Consider the following 26003-nt stretch of genomic DNA (forward strand, 5'->3'; position numbering starts at 1 on the left):
GAACTTATTTTAAATGTGACACTGTAATATTGGGTTTCAGGATTTCAGATTTTCTCGAAAACGGCTCCCACAATTTGCTTTATATTTGGTGTAATGATAGTAATTAAATAAGTACACAGATTTATAACTTTTATTTGAAAAGTTGTCCAGGAAAATAAGATTAAGAGCATTTATTTTGTTTCTCACCGACTGTAATCTTACGTGGAACTTAATTTCAAGAATCAAATTTTAAGAAAATATGCAGCTTGGAATAAATTTTTTCGTTTTTAAGCTTTCTCTTTTTCAATTCTATTTTAACTTTTTTTTTGTTTGCAAACAAATTAAAGTTTAAACTATATTTATAACATGTTTTATATACTACAATTTGTCTGAAAAATACTATTAATAACTTCTGAGAGAAGGGGTAGGTGTGCTTCTCTTTGAAGTGCCTTTTAAAGTACCCTATAGGATATCTAATAGAGAGTGTTTCATGTATTGCTAAAGTTCTGCAATAAGAAGCGTATAGGAGGGGGCTGCAGTGAATTTCACCCACTGCAGCAACTAAAATTATTATTATTAACTAAAACTAAAGTTATTAACTAATAACTAATATTATTACTGATTATAAAATTAACATATGTTACTCAGACACCCTAAACTCGTTCTTTTAGAAGTGGGCATCAACGTTAAACCAAGTTTAGCTTTGCAAATAAAGCTAGTGACCAAAAATCCAAATAATTATGGATTTTTCTTTTTAATGTTTTCCAACCCAGTTCGAAAATTCCGTTTTATGCCCGTAGAACTAGTACCTGAGAAAACAAAAAAATTAAAAAACTAAGGGAAAGTAGTGAACTCAGAAAAACCAAAGATTGATTTCCACACCTAACAACGGCCTAAGAGTCTACACCACTTCTTTCCAAGAGCAGATAAAAGAGAGGATTAAAATATCGCAATGCTACCTATATCCAGTATTCAACAAAAGAAAAGGCTGCCTATTTTTTTTTTATAGATTTTTAACCAGCACCAACAACAGTGACATCTATACGACTTATGAGGGTAGAAAATACACTTACGAAAAAGAAAAATTGCCCAATGTAAACTTGGCTTGTGGCTATAATAGCCTAGACTACAACTACACATGATCATTCTGCATCACGACGAATTTGCTGCTACTGAAATGAAACTTCAAAACTCAGTTACATTTCAGCAAAATGTATGTGGATAGTGGACAACTATCCGCTTATAATTCATCTCGCCCAGAGGGGCTCCGAAGGTCAAGAAGTAAATCCTCAGTAACTTGTGGCAAAAAAACACCACCAAAGTTATTGGTCAACCATATACACGGCACCTATCAGTGAGTTACACACTTGCTGAACCACTATCCTTCAGCAGCAGAAATTCAAACTCCTTTAACCTTTCCAACATACTACCACCTTCTCCGTCTGATTTCACCTCTACCATTTCCTAAGCGAATTTCTTTTTCTCATTAAGAGGGCAATTAAAGAGAACTTTCCGCTTTCCTCACTGAAAATTCTTCACTCCCTTTAATCATTCACCAGGAAATATAGTGGCTCTCTCAATCAGATTTACATAGCTGATATTCTTACACATGCTTGGACCAAAATACTTTTGCTGATGATTTAACCACCTTTTCTCTTACAGACGCAGTCATTCCCTCTTCAACCGTATAAAAAAATATCCTAATCACCTAGGAAGATGAAGAATACGTTAATATCGGAAAAACAAATTCACATTTGCTCTCCGAAGACGGACATGCTCCCTTATCTTCTTTAGCAACACTCTTTTTTCTGTGGCTGCCAGGTGAGATATCTTGGAATGTAAATTTTTAAGAGTTGCTTCTGGAGAAATATGGGTAGAAATTTTAATTCACATACATATTTTTTTAACAAAGGTTTTAATTTTCTTAACAACCATTACCTTATCGAATTATGTTTACAAGTACATATTGAACAAATTACTTCCCAAGGGATTTTTTATTTTTTTCAAGTAATAAACTTAAGTATTACATATTTATTCTTAATGATGTAACTATTGCACTTCAACAAGTGCCACATCCTTTTCGACTTAAGTATTACATATTTATCAATGATGTAACTATTGCACTTCAACAAGTGCCACATCTTTTTCGACTTAAGTATTACATATTTGTTCTTAATGATGTAACTGTTGCACTTCAATAAGTACCACATCCTTATCGATAAATCTTTCTTGTCACTGTATTGATTTTAAACTCGGGCAAAAACTAGAGCTACTCTAGATGGAATGTAAATCTAAAAAAAAAAGAAAAAAAAAAGTCATGCCAACACAAAAGTAAGTTCTTCATCACATCTATTCCGAGGTTACCCCTGAGAGTGCATTCTGAACGTCATTATGCCTCTGTCCACTATCCGAGATTTCTACTATATTGCAAGTTTATATCTATATTTTACTATATCTATATTACTTTTTTTATACAGAAACGATAACAGTAAAATTGACTAAATATTATATCAATCCAAAGAAGTTTATTTACAGATGGGTCCAAAATCAATAATAAAGTCGGAAGTGCTGTGTATGATCCGGTTCGGAACTATTTTACGATAATTAAATTAGAAGATGAGGCATCCATCTATACAGCGGAGCTAATTGCTATTTTAACGGCTTTAAAATATATTTATTCGTTGTCGGAGAAAAAATATACCATTATTAGTGACAGCCAGAGTGCGTTGTGTAAATTATCACATATACACAACCAGTCTGCAGGAATGAATCACATTATCGCAGAGATTGTAGAAACTATTGCCGTTTTTAAAGAGAAGGGAGTCTGCATTAATTTTTTGTGGGTAAGGGGTCATTGTGGTATAAAAGAGAACGAAATTGTTGATACACTTGCAAAGGAAGCCACCAATAGTGGGGAAATGGCTAATTATAAATTACCACACACCGATATCAAGGGTATAATTGCAAAAGCAGCACTACAAAAATGGCAGACAGATTACAATAATGGTGATAAAGGTAGATTCTATAAAACTATGGCAGATCAGTTACCTAGACAACCATGGTTTAAGGGAACTGTCACTAATAAATGGGTTGTTACGACAATAAGCAGGCTGAGAGCGAACCACGCGGTGTGCGGATCGTATCTACACAGGATCAACAAAAGGTCCTCTCCTCTTTGCGTAGATTGCAATGAGGAGGAGGATTTCAAACATGTAATAATGATATGTCCACGTTATGTGGTAGAAAGGAAACGAATGTTTGACGATATATACAGGTATTTAGATGCACCATTTCGCTACGAAGACTTTATATTCTCCACCAACATTTATGTGCTTAAGTCGATAGCAGAGCTAGCAATGAAATATGAATGTATTTAAAAGCTATAGCCGAATTAGAATGAATGGAAGAAAATGCTTAGAGAAGGATTACGTGATTTTAATTTCGGTTAAGCTATAAGGATGGCAGGAGCACAGAGTGCACCTAGACGATGCTGGCTGTATGGCGGAAGCCAATACAAACAAAAAAAAAAAAAAAAAGGTTTTAGAAAACTTAGAATTTCACTAGCAACGTTCAAATATATAATCAAGAGGATTAAAGAGAGTATCAATTAATCTTAAAATTTTCGTCTTTCGACTGTTACCCACACATAAACAGATTTTCGTACACCTACTTAAGGTTAGATGAAAAATCAAGTAGAATGCTAAGTGGTACAAAATCTTAAGTATTTTGAACTGACATAGAAAAATGTAATCTATTAATTAATTAAAACCTGTACAAAACAATTTGCACAAAATGTAATAACGGTTAACAGTAAGCCCTAAACGTCGCACCCGCTAAGCAAGTAAGGAAAGAAGCTATCTAAAAGCTGGAACTCAGCAGGAATAAAAGTAAGGCTTGATCACATGAGGAGATCACGACGCCATCACCAGTTTAAATAGCAGTTGTCGGTCGGTTGCCTGTCGAGGTAGAACGTGGAAGAAATGGCTTGATCCACAGGATTTGATTGAATGGAGAGATTAATAACGGAAATAAGGAAACGAGAGCGGATTACCGGTAATAAACGATGTGTTGAAATCTTTAAAGAGATTATCATTGGAAACATAGAAGTATTGACGTTAATATGAGGAGTAAGGACTGGAAGAATAGTATTCTCTGCGATAGACGGATCCTCTCAGTTTCGCAGATCTGCATATGGGTCGTAAGAGTGTTCATAAATAATCAGGTTTGCATGTAAGTTCTCAGTAGGAATTCAGTTCAAGAATCGTTGACCGATATACTCTGTTTAGTTTAAGGATTTTCAGATGAGTTTGTGGGTATAAGTTAGAATATTACCAGGTACTACCTGGCAGGTAGAACCCTTAGATGTCGAATTTGGTTGGATGTTATTAATCTGTACAGTCGGGCAGCTTTACTGTTTCAGATCTTCTCAGAGACACTTCATTAATTACAGCAATTTGATTAAAAGTTATCTTTAAACGTTCTTTCAATTAAAAAGAATTGGAAACATTAAATAAACTGTGCCTAAACAAAATATGTACTTTTTCTAGTTTTAATATTTATTTAAGCTAAATTAACTTGAAACTTCAGCAACAAATACCTGAAACGAAAATTGTCTACCAGCGAATGGGATATTGTGAGTAGCAAATTTCGTTGCCATATTCAGCCTATCATGGCCACCAAATTTCTTTTCATCTGAATTGAGCACCATATGAAATACTCCTGATTCATTTACACCAACCCGGTAACCAGGAAAACTTTTGGTCGAATGAAAGTTGAAGGCAAATAAGAGTCCAGCTCTCTCAAAAACTATTACTTTATCTTCTTCATGTTTCCAACTCACGTATCCCTAAAAGCAACAGTTCACAATTAGCTCAACAACATATTGATTTTGTAAGATCAATTATACATCTGCAGTTGTACATTTGAATAATAAGTAACATATTATTAATAAACTCATTATTTTACCTACTATTAAAATACTTTCTTTTATTTTTACATTTAATTTTTTTAAAGCATATTTATGTTTTTAGAATATTAACGTAGAACATTTCTATAACTTAGATTCACATTCTTCTTCTAGAGGAATGATGTGATAGTAAAAAAAAAAGCTTGCTCACTGGTAATGATCCAAGCCAGTTAAATTTCATATCTAAATGATTCATTGCAATATCAAATTCATTTAATTCTTTATATCTCAATGTAGGGTCATCAACAAGATTCCATTGTCTGCGAGCGTACTGATATGATTCTGAGTTACCTTCTCGAGGAAAATCAAGCCATTCAGGATGTCCAAATTCATTACCTAAAAATAAAACCAAATATAGAAGACTTCAATACGGCTAGTTACCTACTCAGTGAATAAAAAAAGTATTTGGGAAATGTGATTTGCTGAAAGCAATGTTGAAATCGTAGCTGAAAACGATCGGGGATTTAATGCATCCCTTCTTTATGCTCAAATATTTCCAACTTCCACTCTTCTTTTCCATAAAATCTTATGGCAAATTTGTCTCAAATTTTTAAAATATGGCTCACGTTTATCAAAGTGAAGATGTTCCATCGAAAGCATACCTGTTCTTATGGATGCAGAAGTACCTTCAATAAATTTTAGCAAAATTTCTGGCACGATAAACAGTTCAAAATTACAGTCTCAACTTCATCATTAATTTTTAGCCACCATATTTTGATAAGGGTGATGCTATTGGTTTCACAATTTCTCTGAAACCTTCTGAAGTTCTTCCAGGATTTAAATGATCAGTGTGTCAGGAACGTATTCTTTTGGTCCTCAAAAATTTATCCATGTTACATAAACAACTCCTACTTACCCACTCTTGTACAGTTATCTTTTGTACACCAGTATATAATGAAGCCGAAGATTTTGCTTACTCCATTTCCGTGGTAATTTCTCCATTGGTTACGGCTAATTGAGTAAAAAAATAGCAACAAATAGTTTTCTAAGATAAACCCTTTTTAATTCCACAATTCCTAAAAAAAAAATTCACATGCCGCTCCACATTTGGAGGAAGTATAGACACAAAGTACTCGATTTTAATTTTTTAGAAGAATTTGTTTAAATAGTTTTCTCTTTTCACTTTTTTCTACAGTTTTTGATTGGCGCATGCTGACTAGCAAATCTCTAAGGAATCAATTTAACAGCAAACACTTATTTTTTACTGGATAAGTCTAATATCTAATAAATAAATTTTATCACAAAAAGTTGATTTTAATTAAGAGAATTATAAGCACATAATTAAAATTTGAAGTCACCTAAAAAAAAAATCGTACGTTTTAAAAAGAAATTCAATGTTTAACACCGTTATCCAGATTACTAACAAAACTAAACAAAATGTTCACAGTAATTGCAATATTAAATTATTCGTTGAAAATATAAAAGAATTGTTTAAATAACTTAAGTACAAGAAATGATAAATTACCCATGAAGTTTAAGTAGGCCTCTCCTCCGAGAGCGTGAGTTATTAATCTTATAATTTTATGAAGAGCTATGCCTCTTTCAATAATATCGTTCGAACCATAAATAAGAGACATCCCCGTATACATTTCCTTATCCATTAGCCAAAAGGCAATAGTTTTATCTCCTACTAAAGCCTAAACAATAAAATTTAAATATTACATTGAAGAAAGAACAATATTGGTAGAACTACAAAAAAAAAACCTCATTAGATTAAACACACCACCATCTCGAGTGCCAGCGCATGTGGGGTACATGGGAAACAAGTAGGTTCAGAAAAGTTTTATCAAATCTCTCATTGACCCGGATCCTTGCTGCATTTTGAGGAACCTGACAGAGAAAGTGTTCATTTGGGGTCCCTCAACAAAGAATCTAATTGGCTAGGGCCGATGGGTTGAAAGAATTAGACGGTTGGCTAGAGCCATAGCAGGCTTGAGGAAGATATGAGACTGCGGGGCGAGGTCACCAGTAATTACTGTAGGTTTCACGTGTCTGAGGAAGTGATAATTTCTAAGCCCTTTGCCATTACGAGGGCGCCTCTTGCTTTAGAGCTTTTATGTGAGCATAGGGACTGGTAAGCGCTGGCTAACAACTAATCGTTACAAATAGTATGCTAAATTTTGTCTGAAAATATACTGATGAAATCAAATTACTATTAAATATGATTTCAAAAATTTATTGGTGGTAATAATCGCTCAAATAAGATTGATTTAGGGCAGCCGTCCAGTGACGTTTTTGAGCCTTTACAGGAAGTTACACCCGACTATTTCATTTGCATTTGGTACATTACGTGTTACACTTTCATTGCGGGACAAAATTTACAAACGTCACTTGTTTAAACTGTGCTGCGTCTAAGATATTTAAGAACCTAAACCAAGATAAGGTATCTGCAGAAAATCCAATATCGGGCAGACTGAAGGCTTACATCAGTCATTTACAATGGAATATTTTCAGAATGTTACAGAAGATTCATTGAATGTCATTCAAAGTATTAAAAAATTAATTATTGTTTGATAAACCATCTTCTTTTACACCTCAATACGAGGAGTTTACCTGATCATGAGATTCACAATAAGCAATATTCTTCTCCAACCATCGTCGATTAGATAATGTATGTACTATATTTCCTACATTCCAATCTTCATCCCTTTTTGTCTTCAGCAATTCAATCCATTTATCAGGAATAGCCATTGCCAAACGATAATCGAAACCAACACCTGCTTCCTCAGTTGGACGACATAACCCAGGCATTCCTGAAACATCCTGAAAAAAAGAAGGAATTTTGTGTCAATTATTGCAATAGTTTGTTTATTTTTATTATTTTATGAAAATATAGTGGTTATTATTGTAAGAAAAATATCAACTTCTCCCAACTAGGGAATTATACAGAAATCTTATTAGCTGTTCGTAGACATAAATATAATTTTTTTATTTGATAAGTTAAATATAGGTATGATGTGATTACGTCCTAGTAGCTAACTCACATGCTATCCTGTAAGGTAAGCTAAACAATCGCTGACTACCTACAGTCACCAAATGACAAAGCCTAGATTAAAATTAATATTAGGATAGATATAAAAAGGCAATAGCCATTTAAAAGGCTCTGACGAAGCCCTGTTGCAATCCTTTTTTTTCACACTGCACACAGCTATGCAACTAATAAATTTAGAGAACTAAAAAATAATTTTTAACCATGATATTGCCATATACCGAATAGTAGAGGTTGGTGCACGCGTAGATAGAACCGAATGTTACTAATTGCTTGGGAGATCATAGTTTTTGTCAAAGCATACTATGTTGCGAATTTCCAGCTACTGAAGCATCAGAGAGTTAAGAGCTTGAAGCAGCAAGATTGAATTCTGAGAACGAACTCAGACTTTTTACACTTTAAAATGTCATTTCAGTCAATTGTGTGATAAAGAATATGATAAGGAAGTAATTTTTATAAATTTTCATTGATTAAAAATATAGAAAGTCATACTAGTTTAGCATTGTTATTTACTCTGATTTAAAGCCCATCAATTTTGTCAGATTTTTTTAGCAAATTTAATTTAGGGTTTTCTAGAGTTTGGTAAGTCTAAAGTGCAACTGCAACTATTGAGTGGATTTTTGCCAATGACAAAATAATAAACAGCTGTTTTTTTTTTTACAAAACAAAATTACAAAATTTAATTTCCTCTTTCTTTTTAAGCGAACTTTTTAGAACTATGAACATCGAAAAGCGAGTAGTTTCGCAACTATAGAAATAGTTTTTTCCACCAGAGTAGTTTAATTAAAAGGTAAAGACAACGCTGTGGCTAAATTCGCATGTAGCTGCTTTTATTCAGATGAAACTGAAAGATACGCATATTTTGAAGCAATGTTTAAAAAAAAAAAAAAATCACCTCTGCTATTGTAATTGCATTAGGATATAAATTGTGCAAAACATAATTTGCTAGCATTAAATAAGTTAGTCCATCATTGTCTACATTTAGACCGAAATAGTCATTGTAGTCTCCAAATGATTCCATTCCTCTGCTGTGGTACAATATAGATGTTACACCATCAAATCTAAGGAAAAAGAAAAACGCAAATGAACTGGGACTTAACAATGAAATTTAAACATTAAAAAAAAAAATCTGAAACTTACCTGAATCCATCAAATCCATATTCTTCATAATACCAACATAAATTAGACAAAAGAAAACGTTGAACTTCAATTCTGAAATTACATTTAACAAAAACGATTTGAAACATAATTTGTATATCTTGCTAAAAAAAAAAAAAACGCTAAAAAGTTGGGTTCATCTAGCAGTACTTGTTCGAGAGGAAAAGACAAAATTATTTCCATTTAATTACGTTTGTACAGCAACGTTAGGTTGAAAGAAATTTCAGGATGAAAAACCGCATAAACGAAATTTGTATATTTGCTCATGTCTGAATGAAGTGCTGCAACTTAATTTATCAGGAGCTAAATTAACTAATCTAGCAGGAGAAACCAATATTTTGCTCAGACATTAAAATCGTTAGAAGTGTTTTGTGAGAAATGTAACTCAAATTACAGAAATGTAACTCAATAGTTAATGTTTCAATAGTCTAATTGTTATTTATTTGGAATATCCAGGCCCTGAGAAAGACAAAACGTTTGTCGAAACGTTGGCGAAAAGACGGAGTTGTTTTTTATTTTGACCGAATCCTCGCAATTTCAATACAAAAAAATAGATATAGATCCTAAATAAAAAAGATCTCTATAGAGAGAAGTTAATCGTGACACGCCTTTAATTCCAATATTGCAGTAAGATGTTCTGTGGATTTAAAGGGCATCAAACCAATCGTTTTTGGTAATTATTTCTAGGAAAAATACTATTTAAATTTTTTTTTACTAATTTTTCCCCATAGGTATTTGATAAATTATCGAATAATGCAATAAAAATTGATATCGTAAAACTGTCCAAAATATACATATTTTGAACGTTTTATTTCCGGTTTCATACTTCTAATGTAATGCAGAATCAAAAAAGTTAACAAAAAATTTTCCTGAAGCAAAAGAAAGTAAAATCTAGATCATTGAATGAAAGTGAAAGAACACCATTTTATGTACTGGATAACTGTGCTTTTATTGGTGAGGGAGTGGCTTACGGTGCCATACGTCTTCAGCTACAGTCCGCCTACTTCACACATCCCGTTCGCCAGTGAGAATAGCCAATCGTTTTTGGTAATTATTTGTAGGAAAAATACAATTTAATTTTTTTTTTACTAATTTTTCCCCCATAGACAGGAAAGAACATGTCTATGCATCTCTAATAATGGAGGCCATTTCGAGCATGATCTGTAATATTAATGAGGAGTAAAATTTATAATAAAATAATACTTTTCTTCCTATTCAATGAAAAAACTGTTATAATATTATCATTTTGAAATTTCTTATAAGAATCATGTTTTCATTTATAACTTTAAAATATCGCTCACGGTAAAAAACCGTTTAAGTAAATTTTTCTTATAAAAAATAGAGGAATCTATTTCTTAAATAAAAACCACACCTCCCCATTTGAAAAAATGAAGTTGGTGCCTGTATCTCGCTTCTGGAAGCACCGAAAAAAATTTACAAAATAAATTTGAATTTCTAACAAAAAACTAAGGGGACACGTATTTTTTAGTTTTTTTTCTAGCTATCTTAGTTTCCGATAAAACGTCGTTATCCATATAGCTTGGGACACCCTGTATATCAAATATAAATCCATCTAAAATAAAAATTACTGAATAATATATAAACTTACTGTGAATAATCAAAAAGGCGGCTGTCCCATAAAGGATGCGTTCCTCTACTTCCTGAATGAAAGTAACACGCATCTGTTCCATCAAACTCATTCAATCCATCCAATACATTTTTAGAAGCATGTGAATGTACTATGTCTAGTAATACATACAAACCATTTTTATGGCATTCATCTATTAATTGTTTTAATTCTTCAGGTGTCCCATAACGGCTAAAATATCAATTGCAATTAATATTAAAAATACAAACTAAAATTGCAGAGAAAATTTATTCATCAAAACAAAATTAATTTACGTTATCCAATTACGAACTCCTATTTTAATTAATAAATCAGAACTTTTATTTTTCAACCACATAGATTGAAAAAAATAATAATTAGCCTATAGTCCTTAAACAGAAAATGCAGAAATTATATTTGAGATAGACAAACAAAAAAGAAAAGCAAGTATTAATTAATACCGAACACAATTCATATCCCTAAACGTAAGTTGCAAGGGAAAATACATCCTTACTATAGGGATTATACTCATTTCCCCACAAATGATATAAATACCCCGGGAATTTGCTTAATAAGAAAGATATTCATCTACTCTGCGTTCTTAAGATCAACAAGTAAAACCCGCAGCCTGCCGCAACAAAACCCTCGGCCCGAAATTGACATACATAAGATTAAATAATATATTATTGTTTAATAAATTAAATAAATTTATTGTGACAATTGGTGTTATTGATGCGGTTTGTTTTTGTTTTTTTTAATCTTTGTATTCTAATACCACTATTGGCTCTATCAATTTTATCAGAACATTTTTTCCAGGAAGATTTATTTTTTAGGGAACTAAAATCTTAAGCTTTTCTCTTTAGAGTTCCATAACATCAGTTGATTGTTACGCATCAATGTGTTCCAAGGAATTAAGAAGCATGTTAGAATAAAATATTGTAGAAAGTGGGTATTGCGCTTTTAATAGTTTTTGGAATTGGAAAATTAAATTGTATACAAATTCTGGTCTTCAGATTCCAATTGTTACCTCAGTTTTATGCCTTAATTTCTCCAAAAATGTGCTCGTAAAAAATTACTTATACGTACCTGATCGTTCTCCTACCCCGAGTGCTTGGCAAAGGAAGAATGGGATTTCCATAGATTTGAGAAAGAAGGAAAAGAATCATAAAGTATTCCTTTTTCTACTATCCACTTACAAACATTTCTTACATCCAAAAGGAAAGTTCATAGTGGTAAATCTCTAACTTCCTTCCACTACAGAAGTAACAGACATGCAACAAATATCTGTTTCTGGTGTAATAATTCGTTACTGAGCATTGAATGTTGGAAACAATAACTACATACTCATCAATATAGGAAGAATATTACTCTAAAGAATCTGTAACGTAATTTTCTTACAAAATATTTATCAAAAAGGTCAAGTAAATGGAGGTGGAGGATACTCGTAGTATAGCGAATACTACCTAATGAGTTTGGCAAAAGGAGGAAAGTTCTTTTGCACGATATGTCACAATTTGGAAGCTAAGAAAAATTCCAGAGGTTAATCACATAAATCAGCAAGTTAGAATGCTAAATGAAACAACATACAAAAACTGGATTACACCAGATACAAATCAGTTCTAATTATCAGATACTGTGTCCAGGTTCTAAAGAGTATTTGATCCACATGATCAACATTAAATATTTTCTACCAAATTATTTTTATTTAAAAAACCATTTCTTCTACAATTAAAAAATAAATAATAAATACCTTGAAGCAGCAAAAAAACTTGTAACTTGATATCCAAAACTACCGTAATAGGCATGTTCCATAATTGCCATAATCTGAACAGCGTTATAGCCTATTTTATGTAATAAAAATAATATATTAAAGAACAAAAATAATTCTGTTGGACCGACACAGTTGATGCGCTTCCCAAAATAAAGCCCGTTGCTTTAGCGAAAATAAAGTAAAATAATTTACCAAGTTTAACAATTCTTGGAACGATTTCTTTTGCAAATTCGGAGTATGTTCCTACTTTGTGTTCACTAGTAGCAATACCAATGTGACATTCATATATTCGGAGAGTATCAGGTTTTTTAGGCCTCCTTTCTTTCGTAAGATATTTCTAAAAAATAAATCAATAAATAAAATAACTATGTGAACTGGTAAATGAGTCGACAAAAAACTTATATCACTGTTAACATTTTTCCGAATCTCATATATCTTTCCGACTCTGGCCATCATCCAGAATCTTAATAATCTTGATTTCATATGGTTCTAGCCCACTTACTCACGAAATTATCTTGTGCAAGCGCACAAATTTACTCTACTCATAGGGGCGCCACGGTAGCCGAGCGGTTAGAGGCGAGACCTGCAAAGCTAATATGTATTGTGGTACTGGGTTCGATTCCCGGTCCTTGGATTTTATTTAATGGTTAATTAAAGAAATTTATAGTAAAGTATGTTTGCTAGTCGCCTCCGTCCACGACACCTATAGTTGAGTTGGACGTTAAGCTCCGCCTGAAAAAATAGGCTATTACTTTACTTTTTTTTTACTTTTTACTCTACTCATAGCTCAATCAAGCCTCAGACATATTAAACTAATAACAATATCCTTATCCTTAATTTCTTATCTTATTAAGTGCTTTAAATAAAAACAAAAAAAAAGCGAAATGAATATGAAGCAGTATTTGAAACGAAAATTTTTGTAGACGATTGAAAATCAGGGATCTTTATTTCAAATAGGATGCAGAAAAAAATATTCCAAGGAAAATCTAACAGCCTATTAAATGCATCCTCCCCGGGTTTAGATTGGAAACCTTATCTGTTTCTCAAAGGAAATTAATTATAAAAACAAAAAAAAATCTGGAGAAGAAACATAAACTATGTTAGATTGGAAAACAAAAGAAATCAGAAGCAATAACCAATAATACGAAAATGGGAGAGAAACTTGGTATTTGACTAATTTGTTCCAGATGTTAATACGTATTCAAGCAACTGCATTATACTCACCCAAATGATCACGACATAATTTTTAAATATAATGTTAAATATTTTTTTTTTTTTTTTTTTTTTTTGCGCATTAACAGCTGAGGTCATTAGCGCCCGGAGCTTTATCCAGTGCACTGCCGGCCTCCGGACAGTGTTCTCTCGTTACAGACAACACTGTCCATCACCGGCTGTATGAAGCTCCTAGGAAGAGAAAATCTAAGGGTCATCTGCTGGATTCGAACCCGGGACCTCCGCGTGGGAGTCCAGTATGCTAACCTCATAGCTAATCCCTTCCCCTTAAATATTATTCCCTTAAATATTATTCTTAAATATAATATAGTTATGCGATCTTCTTTTTAAAAAGTACGTCTGTATAAGTTATTTTAATTTGTACATTTTGCAATGTCCAAAACTTAAATTGAAAAAAAAGTAGTTGAAAAAGAGCTAGAAATATATTGGTGCCAATACCTTCTCTTACAAAATTGATTAAAAACTGATTACTTCCGTTAAAAAATAAACTTTATAGAGACCAACTAATAATGTATGTTTTTGTAATACATATAAAAGTAAATATGATTTTTACAAATCCAATAACTAATTTTATTTAACTAAACTTAAAAAAATAAAATCAACATTTACCTGGGTCGGACTAGGGTTCCAAAACAGATGCTTATAATTCAAGCCTTCAGTTTTTGGGGGTTTAACGACATATGTGGCCCAAGGAGAAATACGATCTACTAATACGCCATTTGTGGTTCTTACTGCTATCTGAAAATAAAAGTGTAAAAGGCCCCAAATTCTCTGATACCTACATTCCTTCTTTAGTTAAACAAAAGTACAACCTTTATTTCTGACAAATGGTTTATTTGTGCGGTACCGTCAAGATTCGGAGGTATGTGCAACTTCCAAATTCCAAAATCATGCTTCACGTATGGATGGCTTGTGCGATCCCAGTTATCTGAAAATAAAAGCAATTGTCAGAGGATTCAACAATGTAATTTGATACAAATCTTGTCAGTATTTATACACATTTCATTAAGCCTTTGAAAGTCACTGTGAGATTTGATTATCTTTTCTAAGAATTTAAACGTAACACTTTTTTCTATATCTGTACAGGAAATTAATATCCTATTATTTAGTAGATGTTTTTAAAAGTCAGAAAGTGTTGGCGCAACTTTCTTATTATTCTTAATTCCTCTAATCGTTCGTTCCACCAATTGAGACGAGTCTTAACCGTGTGCAATCTATTATGAGGAAACTTCAGAGTGAATTAGCTCCTAGATGGTTTGATTGGTCTTTCGCCCCTATATTCAGCCCGATTTACAAGTCAGAATCTACTTATGATTTTAGTCCAGTCTCGTAAAGTTCCTGTTATTGTTGAGTCAGAGATAAAGATATATATACATAAAGTACACAAATAATATTTATATTTGGCATCGGCTTTCACCATATAGCCACCAACAACGACACAACAAAACCTTGAGGTAATAACTTAAAATGAAAGTGAAGATGCCTATTAACGTAACTCTCTAAAATAATTTATTTGTCTCGAAACTCAAAAAAAGTAAATTTTGGTAACGATTCAACCTCATCCATACAAATAAATATTTTCATCCTAAACTTTCATTCCTTTTAATAATCATTTATACTTGCTCTCATTTTTATGAATATCTATCAATATTGAATAGATATTCCTGCCATACTCCAAACTTTACTGAAATAAACTATTAATTCTTCGAAATTAATTTATTCCTGCAATATTTTTATTCTTAATAGATTATACTTCTATCTATACGTCTATTTTAAATATCTATGTATTTAATCGTAACAGATATATTTTTTAGTCATTTCCACTACGGGTTTCAGCATGGCCTACTCCTCACTTCTTTGGACTGCCTCTAATTTCAACCCATTACTAATTTTTATAAATTTTATTACGGAACAAGAGGTGAAAGCAGATTGTTTTGGATGCTTTGCTTTCAGAGAGCCATGGCACAAAGAAGAGTTGAAGTGATTATTAACTACGTAGTTACGTATTACAATTCGTATTGATTGCACTTTGGGAAATAAACTGATATCTTTTTGTAATTCTCATTAAAACAAAATAGCTGAATTCTCAAAGAATTTATTAACACGGGATAAAATGCTTACAATTAAAATGAATTAATTGTAACAATCTTACTAAATTGTCCGATTAAATAGAGCTGCACTGCACCAGGTGCCCACTCTTGACAGTCTATTGAGTTATCGATGTTGACATGAATTCCAAATTTTTTGTAGGAATGTACAAAGTTTTCAACACCACCCAAATCATTCTCTATTTTGTCCAATGAATCCATAAACACTGCATATCTTAACAAAAATGACAAAAATACTTAAGTTCTATTCATTTATCAGTGTTACACTTTTTAAAAATTATTAGAGTTAGTCTTAACAAAAATATAAATTTAATTAAAAAAATGCAATTAATTTTAATGGCCTCTGTTGTAGTCTTTACCACAACAGCTTGTCTGACTATCAAAACCATCAATTGTACAGGAGGAACAGCAATATTTTGTCGTAAACTTAACTCAATTTTGTCCAGACAATAATATATCTTTCAGGTTTCATCAGCTCACATTACATTGAAAGATAATACATTGATTAATACATGTACTTGAAGGTACAAAAATAAACTAATCTTTTATAATATTATAAACAAAGAATAACATACCTCCTTCTGAATTCTCTTTCAAATGGCTTTAAATAAGGATCTCTTTCCAAATGCCTCTTTAATTCTGGAACCTCCACATGCATAGGATCCATAGATGATAACTTACCTCCCATTTCCTTATTTGAATTAACAACTCATTAAAAAAAACATTCAAATAGTCTTGCTGCTACCACAAATATACTCAATACACAAGAGTATCTCTCATTTCATTGCCCTTTGACCTAATCTAACAAGACTATCTTATGCAACACACTCTAGAAAACACTGAAATAATGAATGCTATAGATATGATAACATAATCTTTTGGATAAGAATGAACAATTTCGTAATTACAAGTAATTTGACAACACTAGTATTTAGGTATTTTAGTAGAAGCTTTCATTGGCATTGCCACTTATTACATTCAGCAATGTACTGAGGAAGCTATGACGATTTTATGTAATTATTTTTTATTGGCCACTTGGGAGGCTTAAGATGAGGATGGTAAGGGTTGCAGCCATGGAAGTCCTTCACGTGTTGAATGAAACCTCCAGTAGGTTACCTAACTGGATTTACAAGTGTTTGCAGGAACAAACCCAAGTACTTAGACGTCTTTGTAGTAGTAGTAAAAGAAACCTCTGGTTAAATCATATTGTTTTTGTTTGTTAATTTGTTAATTAATGGGGAAGAACCAGAAAAAGAAAGGTAAAGGAGCAGAAAAAACTGCGGCCAAAACTGATAAAAAATTGAGCCAAAAAATGAAAAAGCAACTAGCTGCTTCTGGAGAAGTAGGTTGTTATTTAACTGACAAGGTTCGTATTGTATTAAGATCAAATTTAACAAGTTAAATTTGTAGGATGACATCCAAACAATATTGGCCCAAATTGAAAAAGAGGAACAAGAACGTTGCAAAGTTGTTGAAAAAATCATTGGAACGCCTCCTTCAAGACGAGCTTTTTGTTCTCTTAATTCCCATCCTTACAAAGAAGAATTAATTATGTTTGGAGGTGAATATCATAACGGGCGTGAAGTAAGTTTCTGTAGCTGTTATTTAAAATCTCTAAAGAAAGTATCATTTCATTTCTCGGTTTATTTTGCTAAACATTCCTTAAGATTATGCAGTCAATTAAATTAAACGTATTTTATTTTTAGACATGGGTATATAAAGATTTATTTGTTTATAAAATAACTACCGATGAGTGGATGTTCTTAAAAATTCCTTTTGGTCCACCTCCAAGAACATCTCATCAAGCTGTAATCATACCTTCAAATAAAGGAGAACTTTGGATTTTTGGGGGTGAATTTACTACGAAATCTGAGTCACAATTTTATCACTATCGCGATCTTTGGGTATTGCAGCTAGATACTAAACAATGGACCCAGATTAAGTAAGGAGCAGTAACTTATTTTCTAGCATTTTTATTCTTATTCAATATAATAAATGGTTAAGTTTCAAAATTTCAGAGCCCCAGGTGGTCCTTCGGCGAGAAGCGGACACAGAATGGTTCTTTGCAAACGGCAACTTATTGTATTCGGTGGATATCATGATAATTTGCAAGACTGTAAATATTTTAATGATGTTTACGCTTTTAATTTAGATGATCGAACTTGGTCAAAGTTGGAACCCACTGGTAAGTTGTAAATGTAAGATAATTCTTTTAGGGTGATAGTTTTATAATTCAATAAAGTAAGAGAAAATACTTTGAAAACGAATTTCATATTTGCTCCAATTTGGGGTACCACCAATTCTCTATTCTGGAAAATTAGTTGGTATTTATTTTAGTGGAAAAGATAAGAAAAAAACTGAGGCTATGGTTGCATAATTGATTATATTATCATGGAATTAATCAACTAGTCACAGATTCCCCTCTAAGAATTCTTACTTACTTAATAAAATAAAAATCAACTAAGAAACATGTTTTGGATTTTTTCAGGTGATATTATCTTTACTAAAACCTTAGTGTCTTACAGGAGATGGTATTTTTTTTTTTATTGAGTAATTAGTTTTCTATTCGTCTCTCAGAATATACAAAACAATCGGTACAAATATTTTTACAAATTTGGTGGCTTTCAAAATAATACTTCAGCTGAAAATGCAACTTTAGAAATATTACACGTTTCATTAGAACTAGAAATGTCGGGAGTTCTTTTTGAGGAAAAAAAAGTTAATTATCGGAAGATATAGCAATTTCGTTCATTATGATACTATCCAATCTATCTTTGTTTAACTGAAGTACTACAAAGCTTCTTTATTAAAATTTACGGAATTGATGTAATCAAACTTTTTATAAGTTTCGTCTTCTTTTAAAACCGCTCACTAACCCCCGTTTTTCCTCCCCTTATATAGGCAAAAAAAGTAAAGTAACACCTTTTATTTTGGCAGTCTTTGCATCTAACTACTATATTTTCCCCTTTTATTCTTACGTAATATTGTGGATTTCCTTTCAACGCTACGCTGTAACTGAACTATGAGTGCGTATTATCAAAAACGTTTTAGAGCTCTTGATAAAAGGTGGTACTTGAAATGTACACCAAAAAAATATTGATTTTCGAAGGTTGGCAAAAAGACCATACGTGTTCTTCTGTCTTGTGTTCTGGTGGTGTCCAAGTTTTAAACAGTAGGCGGCAAAAAAAATAAAAAGATCCATATAAATTTAGAAATATCCAATGGAGCACATTATAAAGGGTGTAAGTCAAGCATCAATAAATAAATAAAAAACAGTAACAATTAGTATGAAAATATATGGTAGTTTTTTCAGCAGGAAATTTGCTCGATTATTGCCCTAATCCTGAATTTCACCAAAAGTGGACACTTTAGTTGGCTTTTTCTTCCTAGGAGCTTCTTACAGCTTATTTTATTGTATGTAACAAGAGAACACCGTCTTGAGGCCGGCAGTGCATTAAAAGAAGTTCCGGGCACAAAAAAAAACTTAAGTGGGATAATAAACATAACGAGTTGTGGGAAGTGTTGAAATGATCTCAATGAGCTCACACATTTCTTTGAATTGTATTTATTTGTACTTTGTTAAGGAACCATAGTCACATTGATGCTACAATATTTCATTCCATTATTTGATTTAAATTTACTCAGCTAAATTATATTCTTTTGCATTACAGTTATATAATGCAGGAGTTTTATAAGCTTATAAATTACTTTTTTAAGTGATTAAATTTACTATATTTTTTTATTTTATTTATTACATTAATTCATTAGTAAATTCCAGAATTGTTTTTTTATCATTTAAAATCAAATAATGATTAATTTTAGTAATTTTTCAGTAATAATTCAGTAATTTTTACAGAATTGTAAATGTGCAATACATTAAGAATTATTTATCTTTACACAAATGTATCGCTGTTTAAAGGAACGCCTCCTCTTCCTAGATCGGGATGTCAAATGGTTGCAATTTCAGAAGGAAAGGTAATTATTTGGGGCGGATACAGTAAAAGTAAGGGAAAAAAAGACGTGGAAGTTGGCGTTTGCCATTCTGACATGGTTCTACTATCACCAGAAAGTAAGTAATAACTACTTTTACTACAATAAGACAAAATATATAAATATAGATTTATTAAACAATAAAAGTTAATTCTTAAGTGTATTAATTCCACTACCGCCTAACATACATTACGTATTTTATTGTTTTTCAAAAAGTGTACCTTTTTGCAGAAGGTGATAGTACAGGTTTAAAATGGAAGTGGAGTACCCTAAAACCAGGTGGAATAAAATATGGTCCCAGAAGTGGGGTATCTGCAACTTCTTGGGGTAATAAAGTATTTATTTTCGGTGGTTCTAGTGATCACGAAACTGAAGAGGAATTAACTGCTGAATTCCACAACGATTTGTTAATGTTAGATATTCAAAGAAACGTATGGTCTGAAGGTATTTGTCTTTATTTCCTTAGATAATTAATTAATTTCGTTTCGAAATTCGCATTTCGTTTGATTTCCAGTTATTTTAAGTGCCAAAAAAGAAGGTGCAAAGCCTAGAAGGAGAAAAGGAAATGATAACGAAGAGGAACCTGAGGGAGAAGAACATTCGCCCGTTATGGAAAGTGAAATGGAAGTAAGTTAATTAGCAAGAATTTTTAATTTATTCTGAATTCCTGAGTTTACATTATTAAAAGAGGAAGTTAACTATAAAAAAAATAGTCAAAACTGGTAACACTTTCTCTTCGTTGGGATTTACGGATATACTTTTCGCTATTTACTCGAAAGATTTTGTGAAATTCATATATTTGGAATGAATATTTGAAAAAAGAAATTGGGGAAATCAATTTTTAAATATATATAAGTGCATATTTTTTTTTACTCCCCTTTTTATCCGTAATTTATTACAAGTTTTTTAAATCTGCACCATTATGTCTGAAACTGACTGAGGAGACTAAAATAAACAGGAGTCCACTCCACCAAGAATACAATTTCAACTTAAAACCAAGTTCCTAAGTTCTACTTTAAACTTTTTTGGTTTGAAAATGTCATTATATATTACATTTTCTTTTAGCTTCAAAATTTAAAACTTCTCAAATTATTATTAACAGTATCCTTTCATAATTTTGTAGAACTGTCTGTACATGACACTCGAGGAAGCTTATCCATACAGAATTTATGTTTTGTTTTTATTTACAAAAACTCTAGTTGAGTGTTTTTATAACTTTCTCTTAATACAGTTCTCAACGTTCTGACTTACAAATTTTCTTCAAATACGACTTTTTTTTTGTACATTATTCTGAAATTACCCTTACAGCTTCAGTTTTACATGAAAATGGATCACAATGGAAAGAGAAATTTAGATAAATTTGAATAGGGTTCTTCAAAATTTAAAATATTTTCCCTAATCAATTGCACAACATACAGATTTAAAATGTTTACCACACCCTAATGCGTTTATACTCAGCTACTTCAAAAAGAACAAGTGAATTCTATCAAATTATGAAAGTCAGCTTCATTGAAGGCAGGTTAAATATAGGGAAGGGATTAAATCAGTAAGAAGTGGGATGGGCTGGTAAGCTGGAGGTCCTTGGTTCCAATTCAGCCTCGCTACTCTTGGATTTTCTCTTCTTAAGAGCCTTTATTGTTCATTGCCCAGTGAGGTTGGTAACGAAGGAAGGCTATTTCAAAGCAGGAAATGTATTGAGGAGGGAGCCTATGAATTTGTATTTTAGCCATAAATTAAAAATAAAGAAATAATAATAATAATAAAGAAATAATAAAGATCTGAAAATAGCTAAGCCTAGCAAAACGCTGAGTTGTCCTCAGACTCCTACTAAAGAGAAAAACTGACACAAGGCAATATCATTGAAACAAGGGAAGTAGTTGGTTACTCGAACTGACTTGACGCCCACGCGTCTCGGTTTCCAGTCCAACTGGCTGCTCTTAGTTTTTTTTTTCTTCAGAAGCGTCTTCTAGCTCACTTTTCACGGTACTGTCTGCAATAAGAGAACATTTATGAAGCCAGTTCACTGGAAATGGCTCAGATGCTAGTGATCTTCAGAACTTAAAGGGTCTTAATAAAAAATAAAACACAAATTTTAAACTTAGGCACTGTAAACAGTAAACAATCCTTAAGAAATATTTCATTCTATATTGTACCTTCACGGAGTTTCCGTTTTTAATTTTCCTAAAGATTTTTATTATATTAACTATATTCTTCCTTCATATATATTAACTACTTTCATTAACTACTTCTTCTTCTTTTTTAAATAAAATTTCTAATAATCATATTCTTTTTCTTTGTCAAAAATGTTGTTCTATTATTGATTATTTCTTTAGGAACGAATTGTAGACGATGGAGTATTCACATTACGAGTTGGAGCAGCGTCTTCTCTGGTTGCAAGTAATAATGAGGCGCAGAATAAAATTTTACCTCAACATCCACATCCTAGAATTAATGCTGCACTCACTATTAAAAACTCTAAGTTATATCTTTATGGTGGAATATATGAGGATGGAGATGTACAACATACCTTATGTGATTTCCATGTCCTGGGTAAGTTGATTAGTTGCAAAAAATAAAATTAGTTATAGAGATATTATTAGGTGATAATGGAAGAGCATTGAAGTGGAAAAACCTATGTTTTAATCCAGCGGTCGTCAGCCTTTCGTACCTCACGGAACACTAAACAATTTTTTTCTGCTGATCCCCTGCCATGACTTTTTTCAAATATGAAATGGTACTCTCACTTGTTTGGGCCCTCCAAGTTATTTGCAAAAGAAGACAAAAACAATAGCATTAACTTTATAATTTTGAAGCAATAATGTAAAATAGTGCGCTGACTTACCAGCAATGTTTAACCCCCTTGATTGATATTTTTCTGGCTAGCACAAATATGTATCAATAACAATTAAATGGTGAAGTTATATATCCCGGTTTGGTGCGCCGTCCGCGTCAAATCTTGTTAAATTGAGCGTACTCAGTCTAAGCCAGCTAAAAATATAGAGATAGCTTCTTTATTGTATTTATAACAAAAACCTAATATGGATATAATACTTGCCCAGGTTTTTTATGTAAAAATACAACGTAATAAGACGAGAATTCTAAAACACTAAAACCAGAATATAACCAAACTTTTTATTAACGAGCAAATTGCATATATTTACATTCCTATTGTTTTGAGGAACACCAAAGTACTACTTCCGTAGACCTATGATTGAACTAGTGTAGACCGCGCAACGGTGCCTAGACTTCGTATTGTGATGTACTACGAGTAGAAGCCGTGAAAAGTCTCGGGCTGCAAATGTCATGACGCCTTAAAAAAATATTTACCTACATATATGAATATTTTCTCTATATGTCCTATTCATTATTACATGAAATAAGATTACAAAATTTATAAGAAATTATAAGAACCAACAGTAAGTTCCACAAAAATAAATTTAATTAATTTTATTTAAGATTTACACAAATTGGAAGAATGGAAAACAATAATTCCTTGCGAACTAAGTCAAGAATGGATTGCTTCTTCCAGTGATTCATCAGATAGTGAATCATCTTCTGAAACTGACGAAATGGAAGAGTAATAGGAAGTGTTTCTTGAGTTAAAGAAACGCCAAATTGAAAGAATGAATTCATCTATCCATTACGAACTAAATTAAGAATGACTTGTATCACTTATGATTTATTAGTTGGGAAACATCTAAACAAAATGATGGAACGTATATAACAAATTAAAAGCATAATTTTAGCTCATTTTCTTGTAACTGTTGAATCCTAACTCTTTGTTAATGTTATAAGTAATTCTGTTTTTGTTAGTAAAAGTTTTTATATTTACTAAGTTTATTTATTTTCCGCATTTTGCAGATCAGGGAATTGTAATAATTGATTTCGATCGAACCTCTCAATTACATTTCGAGTAAAAAAAAAAAAAAATGGTCGTTTTATAACATTAACAAGCTTTTATCTTCGTGTATTATCTGTAGTAAATGTGGAAGAAATAAAATAATAAGCAGGACATTCTAGCCTTACTTTCTCTTACTCATTGAAGAACCATTTAAGTATTGCAATCACATCAATTTTCTGTTTTCGAATTTAGTCGGAATTACATTTTTTGAAAGTAGCCGAGAGGTAAGAAGCGAGTACGATGGTGTATTGTGCTTATTTGGTTCAATTCCCTCTCTTGGCCTTGCCTTACAGAGGTAAGTCAAACCTTAAGCAATATGTTGTTTGCAAGACCCTGTAGACGCAAAAGTAACTCAGTGATGAAAATCCTACAGCCAAATTACCACTTCACTGAGTGATTATAATTAATTAATTTAATTTTTTTCTTGTTTATTTATTTGTCTTGTTTATTTAAACTCATTTAACAATTTAGATTTAGATCTACAACTTTTAGTTGAAATTCTATTACGTGCACTTATGGGTGAGAAAGTGGTTAGACTTCCCTCAAACCAATCCAGAAATGTAGCTTATTTCTCAAGAAATAATTGCGTCTTTGATTACGTATGTTAGAGAGTTTGAAAATCTCTCTTTCATCATTTTGCTAAAGGTAAATAATTTTGTGTAATTAACTAACTCCCAGAGCGTAGCTGCATTGCAATCTGCTTAATCTGCTGTTGGAACTGAGTGATTTTTTTTACCCTGATCTTATTAACCAGAGGTTCCTTACTTGGGGAAGGTCTAGTCGTCTCAAGCCAAGTTATAAGTGTTGTTTTACATGAACCAGCCATTCTTTTCTTAAAGTTTATTTCGACAGACGGAGTGTCCTTTTATGTACATTAAACTTTAAGAATTTTTTGGGAGTGAATGGCGTTAAATTTATCAGACTGATTTAGGAAGGAAAAACTGGGTGAATAGATAAAATAGAAGTAGCTCAACAGTAGAAATTTGGGTCCGGAGAGAGAAAAAAAAAGTAGCAAAATATACGTTTGAGAATGGATTAAGACATCCTGGAGCTTCATACAGAATGTAGCCCGATCTATAAAAAAAAAGTCATTATTTTTTTTTCCAAAACATTTCTTTTGTAAGAGTACTTTCCAGACCCACCGGGTTGCTGCTAAGAGACACTGCTAATCCGTCACAAGTTATTTTAAAGTCAAATGATAAGATGAAACAATCTAAAGAGAAGGCAACGACATATATAGGCAGTTTTGCCAATTGTACAATATATGATCGTTTCAGACTCTCTGTAGCTTCTACACTAATTATGATCTTCTTCTGATGTCAATTAGCTCGTGGAACTCCACATTTTTACGGAGTTTGTCCGTTCTACAGAAGAGAACATTTTTTGTCGTTGACAGATGTTTTAACTTTGTGGGTTTTCTGGAAAGTGACATAATGCAACTCTACAGCGAGATGCCTATGTCTAATTATCATCGAATGCCTGTTCTCGAAGATATAGACCTTTAGGATTAGGTTTGGAGAAGATCTATTCTAAGACGTGAGGTAAGAAGCGAGTACGATGGTGTATTGTGGTTATTTGGTTCAATTCCCTCTCTTTGCCGTGTTTTAATGAGAATTTTGTGTAATATCTTATATCAAACTATATTTTGTATTTCTTCGTTATTATTAATAGCCCACTGTGATCATTAAGTGATAATTATTTTTTTAAAAATGTGTCTTGATAACTGTTATTTCCGCGTTCTTTATTACTTTCCCTCAATTTCACTTACAATAAACAAGTTTTAGACTTATGTAATGTACTTGAAACTTATTCCAGGGTAGTAATAAAGTGGTAACTATATTGCACAAAGAGAGCACAGAAATTTTTCCCAAAATGCGGCCTTAATCTAGTAATTAAGGTGAAGTGATAGTAACATAATTATTATATGAAGGGCACTTTGGATTGCCTGCGTTCCTTCCCCTTTTTTAGTGGAACCGCCCTTTTAATACAATCTAATTATAATATTAACATTAATACTTCATCGCGAAATTCTTGTTTTCATTGTATTTGCAAAGATTTAAATAAAAATTTAGGCGACAATACATACTTGCGTATATTCATCTCAAGAGATTAGGTGAAGTATTAAATTAGAACTGTAAGTGTTTGCAGCGCCAATATCAGTTTGTGTGCCAGTGTTATCTAGAAAAGTAGAAGAAAAATATTTGCCTTTACATAGGAGAGGGCCCCATTTAAGATCAACATCCACTTCATTTGAATTTTTGTCATCCTTTGTTTCAACTGCTTTAATTTAATTATTATTATA

The 26003-nt window shown here is 32.0% G+C and overlaps 2 protein-coding genes and 1 long non-coding RNA gene across 3 annotated transcripts; 2 read left to right on the top strand and 1 right to left on the bottom strand.

Annotated features, from left to right (window-relative positions):
* The first annotated feature begins 37 nt into the window (after positions 1–37).
* LOC141460491 (uncharacterized) lies at positions 38–4773 on the top strand. Its single transcript, XR_012462075.1, has 2 exons — positions 38–1800; positions 2515–4773. It is a non-coding gene; the product is annotated as an uncharacterized lncRNA (long non-coding RNA).
* AGBE (1,4-alpha-glucan-branching enzyme) lies at positions 1876–16526 on the bottom strand. Its single transcript, XM_074140301.1, has 14 exons — positions 16386–16526; positions 15855–16024; positions 14515–14630; positions 14312–14440; positions 12662–12806; positions 12449–12539; positions 10702–10911; positions 9075–9146; positions 8830–8995; positions 7499–7708; positions 6411–6582; positions 5097–5281; positions 4577–4825; positions 1876–2270 (listed from the first exon to the last, which is right to left on the bottom strand). The coding sequence occupies exons 1-14, from the start codon at positions 16496–16498 to the stop codon at positions 2226–2228; spliced, it is 2073 nt and encodes a 690-aa protein (XP_073996402.1). The 5' UTR covers positions 16499–16526; the 3' UTR covers positions 1876–2225.
* A 485-nt stretch (positions 16527–17011) lies between these two features.
* LOC141460417 (kelch domain-containing protein 4-like) lies at positions 17012–23812 on the top strand. Its single transcript, XM_074140408.1, has 9 exons — positions 17012–17152; positions 17221–17394; positions 17517–17752; positions 17829–17995; positions 19730–19879; positions 20032–20244; positions 20315–20427; positions 22134–22350; positions 23257–23812. The coding sequence occupies exons 1-9, from the start codon at positions 17045–17047 to the stop codon at positions 23379–23381; spliced, it is 1503 nt and encodes a 500-aa protein (XP_073996509.1). The 5' UTR covers positions 17012–17044; the 3' UTR covers positions 23382–23812.
* Positions 23813–26003: the final 2191 nt, after the last annotated feature.

Source organism: Rhodnius prolixus, unplaced genomic scaffold, assembly GCF_049639745.1.
Source record: "Rhodnius prolixus isolate KJV_2025 unplaced genomic scaffold, Rpr scaffold_1, whole genome shotgun sequence".
In the NCBI taxonomy this organism is placed as follows: Eukaryota; Metazoa; Arthropoda; class Insecta; order Hemiptera; family Reduviidae; genus Rhodnius; species Rhodnius prolixus.